Source organism: Somniosus microcephalus, unplaced genomic scaffold (assembly GCF_052327205.1).
Source record: "Somniosus microcephalus isolate GS21.2 unplaced genomic scaffold, FLI_Smic_1.0 unresolved_chr6, whole genome shotgun sequence".
Lineage (NCBI taxonomy): Eukaryota > Metazoa > Chordata > Chondrichthyes > Squaliformes > Somniosidae > Somniosus > Somniosus microcephalus.
The window spans coordinates 32,337,905-32,352,378 of NW_028225184.1; the positions used below are offsets into that span (position 1 = coordinate 32,337,905).

General features: G+C 44.2%; 1 protein-coding gene across 1 annotated transcript; it reads left to right on the forward strand.

Moving 5' to 3' along the window:
* Positions 1–6,382: 6,382 nt before the first annotated feature.
* Positions 6,383–13,891, forward strand: LOC147087174 (NACHT, LRR and PYD domains-containing protein 3-like). Its single transcript, XM_085978079.1, has 7 exons — positions 6,383–6,392; positions 7,780–9,553; positions 12,325–12,411; positions 12,601–12,771; positions 13,143–13,313; positions 13,456–13,623; positions 13,795–13,891. Exons 1-7 carry the CDS (start codon positions 6,383–6,385, stop codon positions 13,880–13,882), a joined length of 2,469 nt encoding a protein of 822 aa, XP_085834205.1. The 3' UTR covers positions 13,883–13,891.
* The last annotated feature ends 583 nt before the right edge of the window (positions 13,892–14,474 follow it).

Here is a 14,474-nt window from a genome sequence, read left to right on the forward strand (position 1 = left end):
GACCTGTGGGAGAGCAGCGGCGGCACTTAAAACCGGCGGGTTCAGCACAGGCGGGACCAAATCAACAGCAGAGCAGAGAGGCCCACAGCCCCGAGACCGGAGAAGCAGCGGACCTGCGCGGGAGCAGCCCGAGGCGGGAGAGCTTAAAGACTTGAGAGGGAGCAGTCAGAGGCACCGACCAATCCAGGTTCCAGGAGAGAGCTAGTGCAGTCGGGAGAGCAGGAGGCGAGTAACTGGTGAGTTTAAAAGCTCACCTTTCGCGGGCTTTTTCTTTCACAGCTGGTGCAGTAAGGAGAGCAGGAGGCCAGTCACTCTTATATAAGTGGAGCCTGATAAACTGTGAATCCCCATACACACCTGGCAGGATCCTGATACACCGTGAAACCGCATAAACACCTGGCAGGTTCCTGATAAACTGTGAAACCCCATACACACCTGGCAGGATCCTGATACACTGTGAACCCCAAAACACACCTGGCAAGATCCTGATAAACTGTGAAACCCCATACACACATGGCAGTATCCTGTTATACTGTGAAACCACATACACTCCTGGCAGGATCCTGATACACTGTAAAACCCCATACACACCTGGCAGGATCCTGAAACACTGTGAAACCCCACATACACCTGGCAGGATCCTGATACACTGTGAAACCCCACACACACCTGGCAGGAAACTGATACACTCTGAAACCCCATACACCCCTGGCAGGTTTCTGATACACTGTGAAATCCCATACACACCTGGCAGGATCGTGATACACTCTTAAACCCCATAAACTCCTGGCAGGTTCCTGATGCACTGTGAAACCTCATACACACCTGGCAGGTTCCTGATAGACGGTGCAACCCCATAGACACAAGGCCGGAATTGATTTAGTGTTAAACCCCATATATTAGGCAGCACGGTGGCATAGTGGTTAGCACTGTTGCCTCACAGCGCCAGGGACCCGGGTTCAAATCCGGCCTCGGGAGACTGTCTGTGTGGAGTTTGCACATTCTCCCCGTGTTTGCGTGGGTTTCCTCCGGGTGCTCCGGTTTCCTCCCACAGTCCATCGATGTGCGGGTTAGGTTGATTGGCTATGATAAATTGACCCTTAGTGTTAGGGGGATTAAATACGTGGGGTTACGGGGATAGGGTGGGATATGTGTTGGTGTAGGGGCTATTGGGATATGTGTCAGTGCAGGCTCGATGGGCCGAAATGGCCTCTATCTGCACTGTGGGGTTTCTGTGATTTCTGTGATTTCTGTGATATTACTGGCAGGATCCTGATATACTGCGAAACCCCATACACACAATTTCAGGATCCTGATATTCTTTGAAACCCCATACATACCTGGCAGGATCCTGATACACTGTCAAATGTGTACAAACATGGCAGGATCCTAATAACGTGTGAAAGCACAGACAAATCTGGCAGGATCCAGAAACAATGTGAAACCCCAAACACAACTGTCAGGATCCTGATACACTGTGAAACCCCATACACACCTGGCAGGATCCTGATATGCTGTGATACCCCTACACACCTGGCAGGATGCTGATACACTGTGACACCCCATGCAAAGCTGGCTGTATCCTGCTACACTGTGGAACTCTATACACACCTGTCTGGATCCTGATACACTGTGATACCCCAAGCACACCTGGCATGATTCTGATACACTGTGAAGCCCCATACACATCCAGGCATAATCCTGATGCGCTGTGAATCCCCATGCACACCTGACCGGATCCTGATACACCTTGTTACCCCATACACATCAGACAGGATTCTGATACACTGTGATACCCCATATACAACAGGCAGGATCCAGTTACACTGTGTCACCCAATACACACCTGGCAGGATACTGATACACTGTGGAACCCCATACAAACCTAGTAGAATCCTGATACACTGTGAAACCGCATACACACCTGGCAGGATCCTAATAGAGTGAAACCCCATACACACCTGGCAGGACCCTGATACACCGTGAATCCCCATACACACCTGGCAGGATCCAAATACTCTGTGAAACCCCATACACACCTGGCAGGATCATGATGCACTGTGAAACCCCACATACACCTGGCAGGCTCCTGATACACTGTGAAACACCACACACACCTGGCAGGTTCCTGATACACTGTGAAACCCCATACACACCTGGCAGGATCCTGATACACTGTGAAACCCCATACAAAACTGGAAGTATCCCGATACACTGTGAAATCCGATACACACCAGGCAGGATCCCGATACAATGCGAAACTCCATACGCATCTGGCAGGATCCTGATATACAGTGAAACCGCATGCACACCTGGCCGGATCCTGATACACTGAAACCCCATACACACCTGGCAGGACGCTGATACGCCGTGAAACCCCATACACATCTGGCAGGATCCTGATTCAATGTGAAACCCCATACATATCCGGCAGGATCTTGATACACTGTGAAACCCCATACCCACCTGGCAGGTTCCTGATTCAATGTGAAACCCCATACACACCTGTCGGAAACCTGATACACTGTGAAACCCCTTAAACAAATGGCAGGATCCTGATAGTCTGTGAAACCACATACACACCTGGCAGGTTCCTGATATACTGTGAAACCCCATAGACACGTGGCAGGATCCCGATACAATGTGAAACTCTGTACACTCCTAGCAGGATCCTGAGATACTGTGAAACCCCACACATACCTGGCAGGATCGCGATACATATGTGAAACTCCATACACACCTGGCTGTTTCCTGATAAACTGGGAACCCCCATACACACCTGGCAGGATCCGGATACTCTGTGATTGCACATACTCACCGCCAGGATATAAACCATATGCCGCATAGACATTTTAACTTTCCACTTTAAAAACAGTAACTTGAATTCAATTTGTGGATGGGAAAGGGACAGATGTAGCCCTGGAATTCTATAGTGGATCACCTATGGAGAACGAGGCAGAAAATTTAAAAATAAATATTATTACTGCAAAGCACAGAAATAGCCGTCTGCAATTGTTGCATGCTACATGTTTAGTTGCATTGATTAGCATATAATCGGACATTTATGTGTGGACAATGGTATTTGTGAGTGGCAGTTAAACAGACAGCGTGGGCACAGAGAATAGTACTTAACTCTGGAGTTTGTTTTTACCCAATCCACAGATTTTTTTAACTTGCAAAATTAAATTTTACAAAGAAAGCTTCAATACGACGTTGAAATGAAAGTCGAGCGAGTTGCAAAACGGGTTTTCTAACCGTTATCGCCTGTTTTTCACCCCGCAATTAAAGTAAAAAGACTCCCAATTGTCTCTTGACCCTGATTATATGAGCTTTTCATTAATCCTTCCCTGGTAACTGGTTTCCCCGCTCCTTTGGTGTAAAATCCAATCATGCTTCCCGTCATAGTCCTGGATTCGTTCTCAGTTTTATCTATTATCACAGAATCACAGAAACCCCACAGTGCAGATAGAGGCCATTTCGGCCCATCGAGCCTAAACTGACACATATCCCACCCGATCCCCGGAAACCCCTACACCAACACATATCCCACCCTATCCCCGTAACCCCACATATTTAATCCCCCTAACACTAAGGGTCAATTTATCATAGCCAATCATCCTAACCCGCACATCTTTGGACTGTGGGAGGAAACCGCAGCACCCGGAGAAAACCCACGCAAACACGGGGAGAATGTGCAAACTCCACACAGACAGTCACCCGAGGCCGGATTCGAACCCGGGTCCCTGGCGCTGTGAGGCAACAGTGCTAACCACTATGCCACCGTGCTGCCCACTATTACCATGCATTAATGTTGTGAATTCCATTCCATTTTTTTCAATGCACCCTTGCAAAAGAAAGAAATCCAACACCCTCGCCCTTTTCTCAGCCTAAAGTTCAGATATATATTATCTTATTATTCCCTTCTGTAAAGATAATGCAAATAACATTCTTGCTGCAATCAATGGACTCTAATTGCACACCATACCCCAGATAACTAACCTAAACACCTGATACAATAACAGTGTAACTTCTGCACATTCTCATTCTGTACGTCACCCAGAAAACATCATATCCCAGTTTGCCTGCCGAAGGCCTGTACAGTAATGATGGAACTCCTGTACATTTACCGTATTCCCTTTCCCTGTGACACCCAAAAATGTATTTTCTATTCCTTCAGAAAGTTATAAAACTGGAGCATTCCTACGTTCATCCCTAGAGCAGAGTTGTTCAGTCCATTACCCACAAGCCACAAGTGGAACATTTCATTCTGATTGATCAATAAAAAGTGAGACACCGTCCTCACAGTAACACGGTTTATGCATGACTAATTTAACCCGTTCTGTGGAATGTAGGCAAAGGTGGTGAGAAGAAAAGCAGCCTATCAGAATATTTTGATCGTGGTGTAGGCTTTACGCCCGTGGGTGCGTATAACTAAAATAGTTTCTTATATGGGAGAAAACGCCAGTCTACAGCAACATGAAAACATCATTTACATTGTATGGAGAGGGGAGCTGTCATCATGGTCAGCTTAACCAATTGGAGTAACCGCTACAGACAGCAGAGGAATGCAAGACTATCCAAGAATTAGGAACTCCACCAGGGCGCATTATGGTAGAGGAAAAGCAGCCTCGCATTGATGGAGAGCAAGACAGATCTGGTGGGTCTCGTTGTGCGAGACAATATTCTCAGCAACTACCCTGCTGCAGTCAAAGCAGCGCTGGCAACTGCTGGTCAAATGCCTAGAAGCCGCAGTGATGTGATGAGAAATTGATGGCAGCAATCCAATGGTGCAAGTTTGATGACAATGAGAGGGAATGGCTTCAATTTTGGGCGGCACTGTAAAGTAGAGGATATCGAACTGATTGCCCATTGCACGAGGTAATTGGAAACGGACATGGTGTATAATGTGCAGCTCATTCTAAGTCACCCAATTTACACCATCGCCCAAAGCCAAAATTGTCCCCAGAGACTGCAAAGTTTTGCAATGAATGGTGGTAGATGATTGTTATGTAAATATACAGGGGAAGCACATTTGTCTATGTTGTGGCATACGGCATTTGCTACTAAAAATAGTGCATGTGGGTAACACCAATGGATACTCAGGGATATTTATTGGACAACACTTCACTAGATGCCAAAGCATCCATATAACCAGAATCGTGAGATGTCTATAGTACAGTTCAGGATCTATATTATCGGCATAGCAGAATTATTGAATAATTAAATATCTTCAGTAATTACTCGAGAGAAGTGTCAGGGGTACATGACATCAGGAGACAATATTAGAATTTATATAACCGTTTATATAATAAAATAGGAGTACTGAGTACAGTTTCGTTCTACTTACCTAAGAAAGGATAAACTTGCCTTGGAGGGTTGCTAGATTGACTAAATTGATTCCTGGGATCAAAGGGCTGTCTTACAACGAAATATTGTGCAGAATAGGCATATAGTATCTGAATTTTAGAAGAATGAGCGATGACCTCAAGCAAACGTATAACCTGCATAGAGGGCTTGACAAGCTATATGCTGAGAGTTATTTTCCCCTGGCTGGAGTGTCTAAAACTAGGGGGCATAGTCTCAGAATAAGGGCTCGGCCAATTAAGACTGAAATGAGGAGAATGTCTTCATTAGAGAGTTGTGAATCTTAGGAATTCTAATTCAATGGGCTGTGGATGCTCAGTCGCCTAATATACTCAAGGCTGCGATAGGTAGATTTCTGGCACAAAGGGAATCAAGGCATATGTGGATAGGGCGGGCAAGTGGAGTTGATGTAGAATTTCAGGCATGATCGTTGTGAATGTTGGAACATGCTCAAAAGTCTGTATGCCCTATTCCTGCTCTTATGACTTATCTTCTTAAATTAATCTAACTCAAGGAGAATCAAACGCCTGGTCTGGACGAATTGCATCTGTGTATTATAAAGTCTCTACAGGCGAGATAGCTGAGGTACTATTATACCTATTTAATAATTATTTAGAGAAAGTTGTAGTGCTAGAGTACTGGTAGATAACTAATGTTATATCTACATTGAAGAAGGGAGGCAGAACATCTCCAGGAGACTATAGACCAGTCAACTTGACATCACTTACAGGGAAGATAATGGAATCCCAAATAAGGGAGAAAATAGAATGTAGAAACCAAAAACATAATAACAGCCTGGATTTCAAAATGGAAATTCTTGCTTGACCAATCTCACTGAATTCTTTGAAAAGATAACAGCGAGAGTAGACGAGGTTAATGTAGTAGATGTAATTTATCTAGCTTGCCAAAAGGCCTTCGATAAGATACCACATATACAGATCAATGAATAAGGGCAGAGAATACGGAGTCAAGGGATAAGCATCAGAATGAACAGCAAGCTCCTGCAAGACAGAAAACAATGACTGCAGGTAACAGTTAGCTACACAGAGTGGCTGAACGTGGGGTCCTACAAGGATCAGTGCTGGGCTCACAGTTGTTCACAAATTAGATTTACGATTAACACTTTAAAATCATAACATAATTTATAAGTTTACACAAAACACCACACTTGGTGGGGCGGGTGAATATTAAATAACGTGGATGACTGCAATAACTTAAAAGAAGATATTAATAAACTTTCAGAATGGGCATATAATTGCCAAATGAATTTCAACATAGATAATTGTGAGTTATTACATTTTGTGAAGAAAAATATGGAGGTCACACAGTACTTGGGTAATTAGAATCAAAATGGGGTAGAGGAGGATGGGAATCTGGGAGAACAAATACACAAATCATTATAAGTGTGGTCGCTGGCTATTAATGCCATTACAAAGAAAAACAGTCACTGGGCATAATTCTACAGGGATAGAATTGAAAAGTTGACAAGTTATGCTAAACTTGTATCGAACATTATTTTATCACACTTGGAGTACTGTTTAAAATTCCAGTCACTATATTATAGAAAGGATATTGAGGCATTTGAGAGGGTGCCAAAAAGGTTTACAAGGATGATACCAGAACTGCGAGGTTATACATATCAGGAAAGGATCAACAGGCTGGGTGGCATTTATCTTGTAAAGAAAAGGCTGAGGGGTGACCTAATAGAGCGCTTTAAATTTATGAAAGATTTTGAGAGATTAGATAGAGAGCGAATAATCCCACTTTTTGAAATAACAAAACTAGAGGTCATCATTATAAAGACATTTAATAGGGAATTCGGGAGCAATTTCTTTACACAGAGAACGGTGAGTACGTGAAACTCGCTACCACAGGCAGTAGTTGAGGCGAATAGTATAGATGCATTTAGAGGTAAGCTAGGTAAGCATATGAGGGAGAAGGAAATAAAGGATTATGCTACTAGAGCAATATGTGGAATGATGGGAGGAGGCTCGAATGGAGAACTAACCCCGGAATGGTGGAGATGGGCTGAATGGGCTGATTTTTTGCGTTATATTCTAAGCAATTCGATGTAATTCTGTGTAATAATCATCATAGGGAAATGTGACATTTTAACCAAATCTTTATTTTAGTAAGTATTCGAATCAGGTGCACAGTTGAATCATTTCTTAGTGATTATAGAAGGCAATATTGGAAGTGGATTGTATTGGGTGGCTAATGCGTTAGCGCCCATTTTACATCCTCGCCCAGGTAACAACAGCCATTCACTGCATGGTAATGTTTTGCACCGAATCTATTGAATTTATGATTTAATTGTTTCACGAATCTTCACTGCAATGCAAAATATAATTTAGAAGTCGTTTCATAAATATGTAACTAATACTAAAAACCACTTTCTGTCTGTTCTGATTAAAGGTGTTCAGCAGAAACACAAGGAAACACTCCGGGTACAAACTGAAACACTGAGAGTGAACACTATCCTAATAAAGGAGAAGGTTATGAATTTCCAGCTGGTTGATCGATACGCTGAGCTAACGGTCATTTCTACTGTTCGAGATCGGATACTTGTAGAACATGAACTGCTGGCAAGAGGCCGAGAACATGAAGAGTGGAGAAAGAAACATCTCCGGAGAGAGCTGGAGAAAATCCGAACTGATCAATTGTTCCACAGCAGTTTTTCCTGGATAGGCAGATTCATCAAGAAAATGAAGGCTATCTTCTGGCGATCCAATTCTGGGAGTTCAGCAGCAGTGAGCGGAGTCCCAGGGATTGGAAAAACAACAATGGTACAAAAGATTGTTTATGACTGGGCGACTGGGAAAATATACCCACACTTCCAATTTGTTTTCAGCTTTAAATTCCGGGACTTAAACGCTATTACCTGTAGAATAAACCTGAGGAATCTGATACTGGATCTGTATCCTTACTTTGGGAATAATCTGCGAGAGCTCTGGAAGAACCCAGAGGGATTGCTGTTTATATTCGATGGTTTGGATGAATTCAAGGAGAGCATCGATTTTTCTGACAATCGGAGAAATACAGAACCGCAGCACAGGTGCACAGATCCTGAAGACTGGTGTGAAGTTTCTGACATTGTGTACAGTTTAATACAGCACAAGCTGCTCCCAGGATGTTCAGTTTTACTGACCAGCCGCCCCACTGCATTACATTTATTAGAAAAGGCTCACATCAGTGTCTGGGCTGAAATCCTGGGATTTGTTGGTGAAGAAAGGAAGGAATACTTCAACAAGTTCTTTGAAGATCAGACGGTGTCAGCAGCTGTTTTCAAGCATGTGGAGGAGAACGAGATCCTGTACACCATGAGTTACAACCCTTCCTACTGCTGGATCCTCGGTATGTCACTGGGACCATTCTTTAAACAACGAGACAGGAAGCAGCAGCGAGTTCCCAAGACCATCACCCAACTATATTCCTACTATATTCACAATATTCTGAAAAACCATGGCCGAGAGATTGAAAGCCCCCGAGATGTGTTACTGAAGATTGGTGAGATGGCATTCTCAGGAGTCTCAGAGAAGAAGATTGTGTTTAGAAATGGAGATTTGATCAAGTACAATCTACAACCTTCCCAGTTCCTGTCTGGGTTCATGATGGAACTTTTGGAGAGAGATGATTCTGCCCAGAGCGTGGTGTTCACATTCCCACACCTCACCATCCAAGAGTTTGTAGCCGCACTCGCACAATTCCTGACTCCAGATCCCGGGGACATCCTGAAACTCCTTAGAGAAGCCCACAGCAAGGAAGATGGGCGATTTGAGATATTTCTCCGTTTTGTTGCTGGTCTCTCCTCCACACAGGCAGCTCGACCCTTGGAGGAGTTTCTGGGTTCATTTCTTCATCAAACCACCTGCCGAGTGATTGACTGGGTGAAGGAAAATATCGAAGACCAGATTGCAAACACATCGAGTGAAACTGGTAAAAGGACCCTCCTGAACACATTCCACTATCTGTTTGAATCTCAGAATACAGCACTGGCTCAGACCACAGTGGGATCTGTGAAGACAATTAGATTTAGCGGATTGCGACTCACCCCGATTGACTGTGCAGTCCTGTCTCATGTCATTGGGCTCTGTGATACAATTAAAAAGCTCGATCTCGGATATTGTTACCTTCAGTGTGAAGGACTCCAACGGCTGGGACCCGTACTGCACAAATGCCGGGAGTTGAGGTAACTGTTTATTTGCCTCTAACTGTTGGGCGAATTGTAGAACAGTTAGGGATTGTTTTGTTGCTCCATAATGAACGGAAACAAACAGTTCAGTAAAACCAGAGAGAAGTAGATACAACACAAATATGATCAATTATATAAGAGGATCGGTCAATAATTCCCTAAGGACTGGAGAATCTAAAATGCATCCTTGTGAACAAATAGGGATTTTACAACCTTTATCGGATCAGCAAATACAGGTCACTGAGAGTCTGATAATTTACTTACAGTAAATCAGATTTATTGCTATTTTTCACTACCTAAGATACCTCCATTGTAGAGGCTGCTAATTGCAGCAGTCCATTAGTCAGAGCATCACACGCTCATCCCAAGTTGTAGGGGTCAGTGACAGTCACCGGAATGTCAACGTGTGTAGGAAAGGGGAGCAGAAACACCAAACATTGAGTAAGAAAGAGCAAAGCACAGCTTTCGGGCAGTGACCCGCCAGTGGGCGAGCGGAGCGTTCCCCGAAGGACGTCAGTATGTTATCTTAACTCATCAATGAAACCGCCCTTAACACTCGCCAAGTTATTCACCATCTCTTCACCCAGCTGGCAGCACTCGCACCTTTGAGTCAGAGGGTCGTGGATTCTGGCCGCACGCTTCGAATCCAGGCCAAAGCTTCAGTGACGTTTGGGAGCTAAATTCTGTTAAAAAGGTTCCAATCTAACAGGTTGTGGGGTATGAGTCCCGGAGTAAAGACACACACCGGCCAGCTTTGGGGCCTCGCAGACAGCGGGTGGCTCCTGGGGAAACCGGGGACAGTGAACCCGGGAATTCCCCATAATCCGCGCCCTATGTGTGAGGTCCCGCATCGGAAGGGAACTTACAAAAATTCCCCAGAAACTGTCGGGCCAGTGACACCTGAAATAAATGCAGAGCCAGTTTAATGGGAAATAAAGTGAGAGACTCCCCTCCCCTATAAACTAGGAGCACAACGACATTTAAAACTTGTAACGGGACAGAAAAAACTCTCCTTGTTACATAAAATCCTGGGGGACATTACAGCAGCAGTTAGCAATGTTTGACAATATAACTCACCCCGAGATATTATACAGATTAATATAATGCACAGAGTATAAAGTAAAGGGATTCATGTAACAGAATCATAGAGTCATAGAAAGTTACAGCACAGAAGGAGGCCATTTCAGCCCATCGTGTCCAAGCCGGCCAAAAAATAGCTATCCAGCCTAATCCCAATTCCCAGCTCTTGCTCCGTTACCCTGCAGGTTAGAGCATGCAAAGTGCACAACCAAGTAGGTTATAAATGTGGTTAGGGTTCCTGCCTAGTCCAGCTTTTCAGGCAGTGAGTTCCAGACCCCCACATCTCTCTGGGTGAAGAAATTTCCCCTCACATCCCCTGTAAACCTTCCAAAAATTACTTAAAATCTGGGCCCCTTGGATTTTGACCTGCTAAGGGAAATAGGTCATTTCAATCCACTTTATCTATGCTATCATAATTTTGTACACCACAATAAGGTCTCCAGTCAGCCTCCTCTGTTCCAAGTAATACAGACGCAGCCTATCCAGTCTTTCCTCATAGCTAAGATGCTCCATTCCCGGCAACACCCTTGTAAATCTCCTCTGTACCCTCTAGTGCAATCACATCTTTCCTGTAATGTGGTGACCAGAACTGCACGCATTACTCTAGCTGAGGCTTAACTAGTGTCATATACAGTTGAAGCATAGCCCCCTGCTCTTGTATTCTATGCCACTACTAATAAAGACACGCATTCCATATGTCTCCTGAACCACCTTATCTACTTGGCCGGCTAACTTCAGGGAACTGTGGACATGCAATCCAAGGACCCTTTGTTCCTCTACAATACTCAGTGTCCTACCATTTAATGTGTATTCCCTGTCCTTGTTAGCCCTCCCTAAATGCATTAACTCACACTTCTCCGGATTGAATTCCATGTGACACTGTTCTGCCCACCTGACCAATGTATTTATATCTTCCTGCAGTCTACAGCTTCCATCTTCAGTATCAACCACACAGCCGATTTTAGTATCATCTGCAAACTTCTTAATCATACCCATTATATTCAAGTGAAGATCGTTGATATATACCACAAAAAGCCAGAGAGCCCGTACTGAGCCCTGCGGAACCCCACTGGAAACAGCCTTCCAATCACAAAAACACTCATCAACCATTACCCTCTGCTTTCTGTCTCCGAGCCAGTTTTGAATCCAAATTGACACTTTGTGCTATATCCCATGGGCCTTCAACTTCGTGACCAGTCTGCCATGTGGATCCTTAACAAAAACCTTGCCAAAATCCATATATTCTACATCAAACGCACTACCCTCATCTACCCTCCTTGTTACCTCCTCAAAAATTCACCCTGTATAATTTATTTCCGCGAAAATCGCCCCAATCCCATTAAATCCGTCAGTTAAAGAACAGCAGAAATGAGACTAGTTTCTCCAACTTGACGGGGCCGGTCACCGAGCTCAAGGAGGTTAATCATCAGGAAATGAAACCTGGCTGAGGGACATTTAAGGGCTTCACACAGACAGCACTTTATTTAAAAAATGCATTTACTGACCGTCCCTGATTATATGGGGAGTTGGACAGAGTGTTATTCATTGCCAGTGACAGAAAAATCTGGTTATAAACTTCCTGAAGTTTACTTTCTGTTTCCTGTAATATCCAAAAGAGAAAAAAACTTATAAATGAACCGGGGCTTGATTCAGTTTATTTCTCTCACTCTCTGTCGGTTTGTGTTTAGACTGAGTTTCAACACAGTGGGAGATTCAGGAGTGAAACTATTGTCTACGGCTCTGAGTAATCCGGACTGTAAAATACAGGAACTATGGTAAGTACCAGGCTGTGTGAGATTTGTTATAACTGGGTGTCTGACACTGTACATTATTATTAGTATCTGTAATAGTGTTATTAATAAACTGTACATTTTTAGTAGTATATGTAATAGTTTTATGAATTTTAACTTGGGATCTGCCCTTGGGATCTCCCCTCTCTCATCTCTTTCTCTCCTGATCCTCAGGTTGGATAATAACAGTCTCATACATTCTTGTGCCGAGGATCTCGCGTCCGCTCTCTCTACAAACCGCTCACTGACGAAGCTGTACTTGGGTTATAATAAACTGGGAGATTCAGGAGTGAAACTTGTGTCTATGGCTCTCAGGAACCCGGACTGTAAAATACAGACACTGCGGTAAATAACAGACTGTGTGAGATTATGTTTATAATAATTGGATGCGTGACAATGTACATTATTATGAATATCCATAATAGTGTTATTAGGAAACAATGGGGAAGTACACTTGCCATGAATCTTATCATTCATGGAGAAATGACTCATGAAATAACACTGTGCGGCCAGATGGTGGCCCCGTCCAAGGAGTATAAATATCGGGCGTGGGCCCAGCTTGCTCAGGACGTTTTTGTAACCAGCAACTAGTGATGGAACTAGAATCTCACGGTTGTGAAACAGTTGATTAAAGTCTTGATTTATACCCAAACCAAGTGCTCAGTAGTCTTTTTACATCAACACTAATTCGATGTATTACTCTCTTTGACGCCCAGGCTGGATGATGTCGGTCTCACAGCTTCTTGTGCCGCGGACCTCGCCTCCATTATCAATACAACCTGCTCACTGACGGTTCTGTCCTTACGTTCTAATAAACTGGGCGATTCAGGAGTGAAACTACTGTCTGGGGCTCTGATGAACCCGGACTGTAAAATACAGGAACTGGAGTAAGTAGCAGACTATGTGAGATTGTGTTTATGATAACTGGATTTCTGACACTGTACATTATTATTACTATCAGTCATTGTGTTATTAATAAACTCTGGAGGTTTACTTTGATTCTTTTTATATCTCTCTCTCTGATCCCAGTCTGGATAATAATGGGTTTACAGATTCTTGTACCGAAGATCTCGTTTCCGCTCTCAGTACAATTCAGTCACTGGCGATTCTGTTCCTGGGATCAAACTCCTTCACAGACCGATCTGTCGCCACTCTCCGCCACCTCATACTGAACTGCGGGAGCCTGGAGAAGATCTGGTGAGTGTTTGTGTTCATGTTTCAGATGGTAGGTAAAATATAAATGGGATTCCATCACCTTTACGGGTAATATTTCCCTGTATTTATTATTAAATAATAACACCAGTCACCCTGCTATTTACACTGTTGTGGAAACTGGTTAATCCCTGTTTAATCTTTAATATGTTTCAGGCTGAGAGATAATCATTTCAGTTCCAATGGAAAGAAACAGCTGGAGTTGCTGCAGGGAACAAGACGTGGACTGAGTGTGGATGTGTGAACATTTCAATTGATGACAATCACTGGACTCATTATATGACCATTTCTGCCCGATATTCTGCCCCTCCTCTTTAAGCGGCCGCGCTCCAGGTTTAAATCCTATCAGCCCCTTTAAGGGTTTCCAGCTCGAGCTGAGCGGGCATCATCTCCCATTTTTAAGTCAGAGCCCCAGCCACAGGGACACGAGACTCAGCCGCCCAGCCCCACATTGCTGCTTCTGCAGGACATCCGAGGCTGAATGTTCCCCAATGGGGCACTGGGGAAATGTACAGACAGGAAGGGCCCAGAGTGGGGCTCAGTCTGGGCTGCAGTGGGACGCTGACGGTTGCAATCGGTATTCCTGGGTTTGGGGTAACATTACCCAGGGTCCGCGGTCATTATCAGTCCCCAGTGCCTTGCTGGGAAGTGAACCTGTGCGGGTTCACACCTGATCCGCTAAAGCCACTTTATCGCCCCGCTAAGAAAGTGGAAATGATCCCCTGGAGAGTGGGAATCGGAACTTCGAGGAAAAGGACAGGACGGGGGAATCGTTGGAACTGGGATCAGGCTGAATGAAGAGTAACCAATGGATCAGAGGGGCTGATGAGATGGGC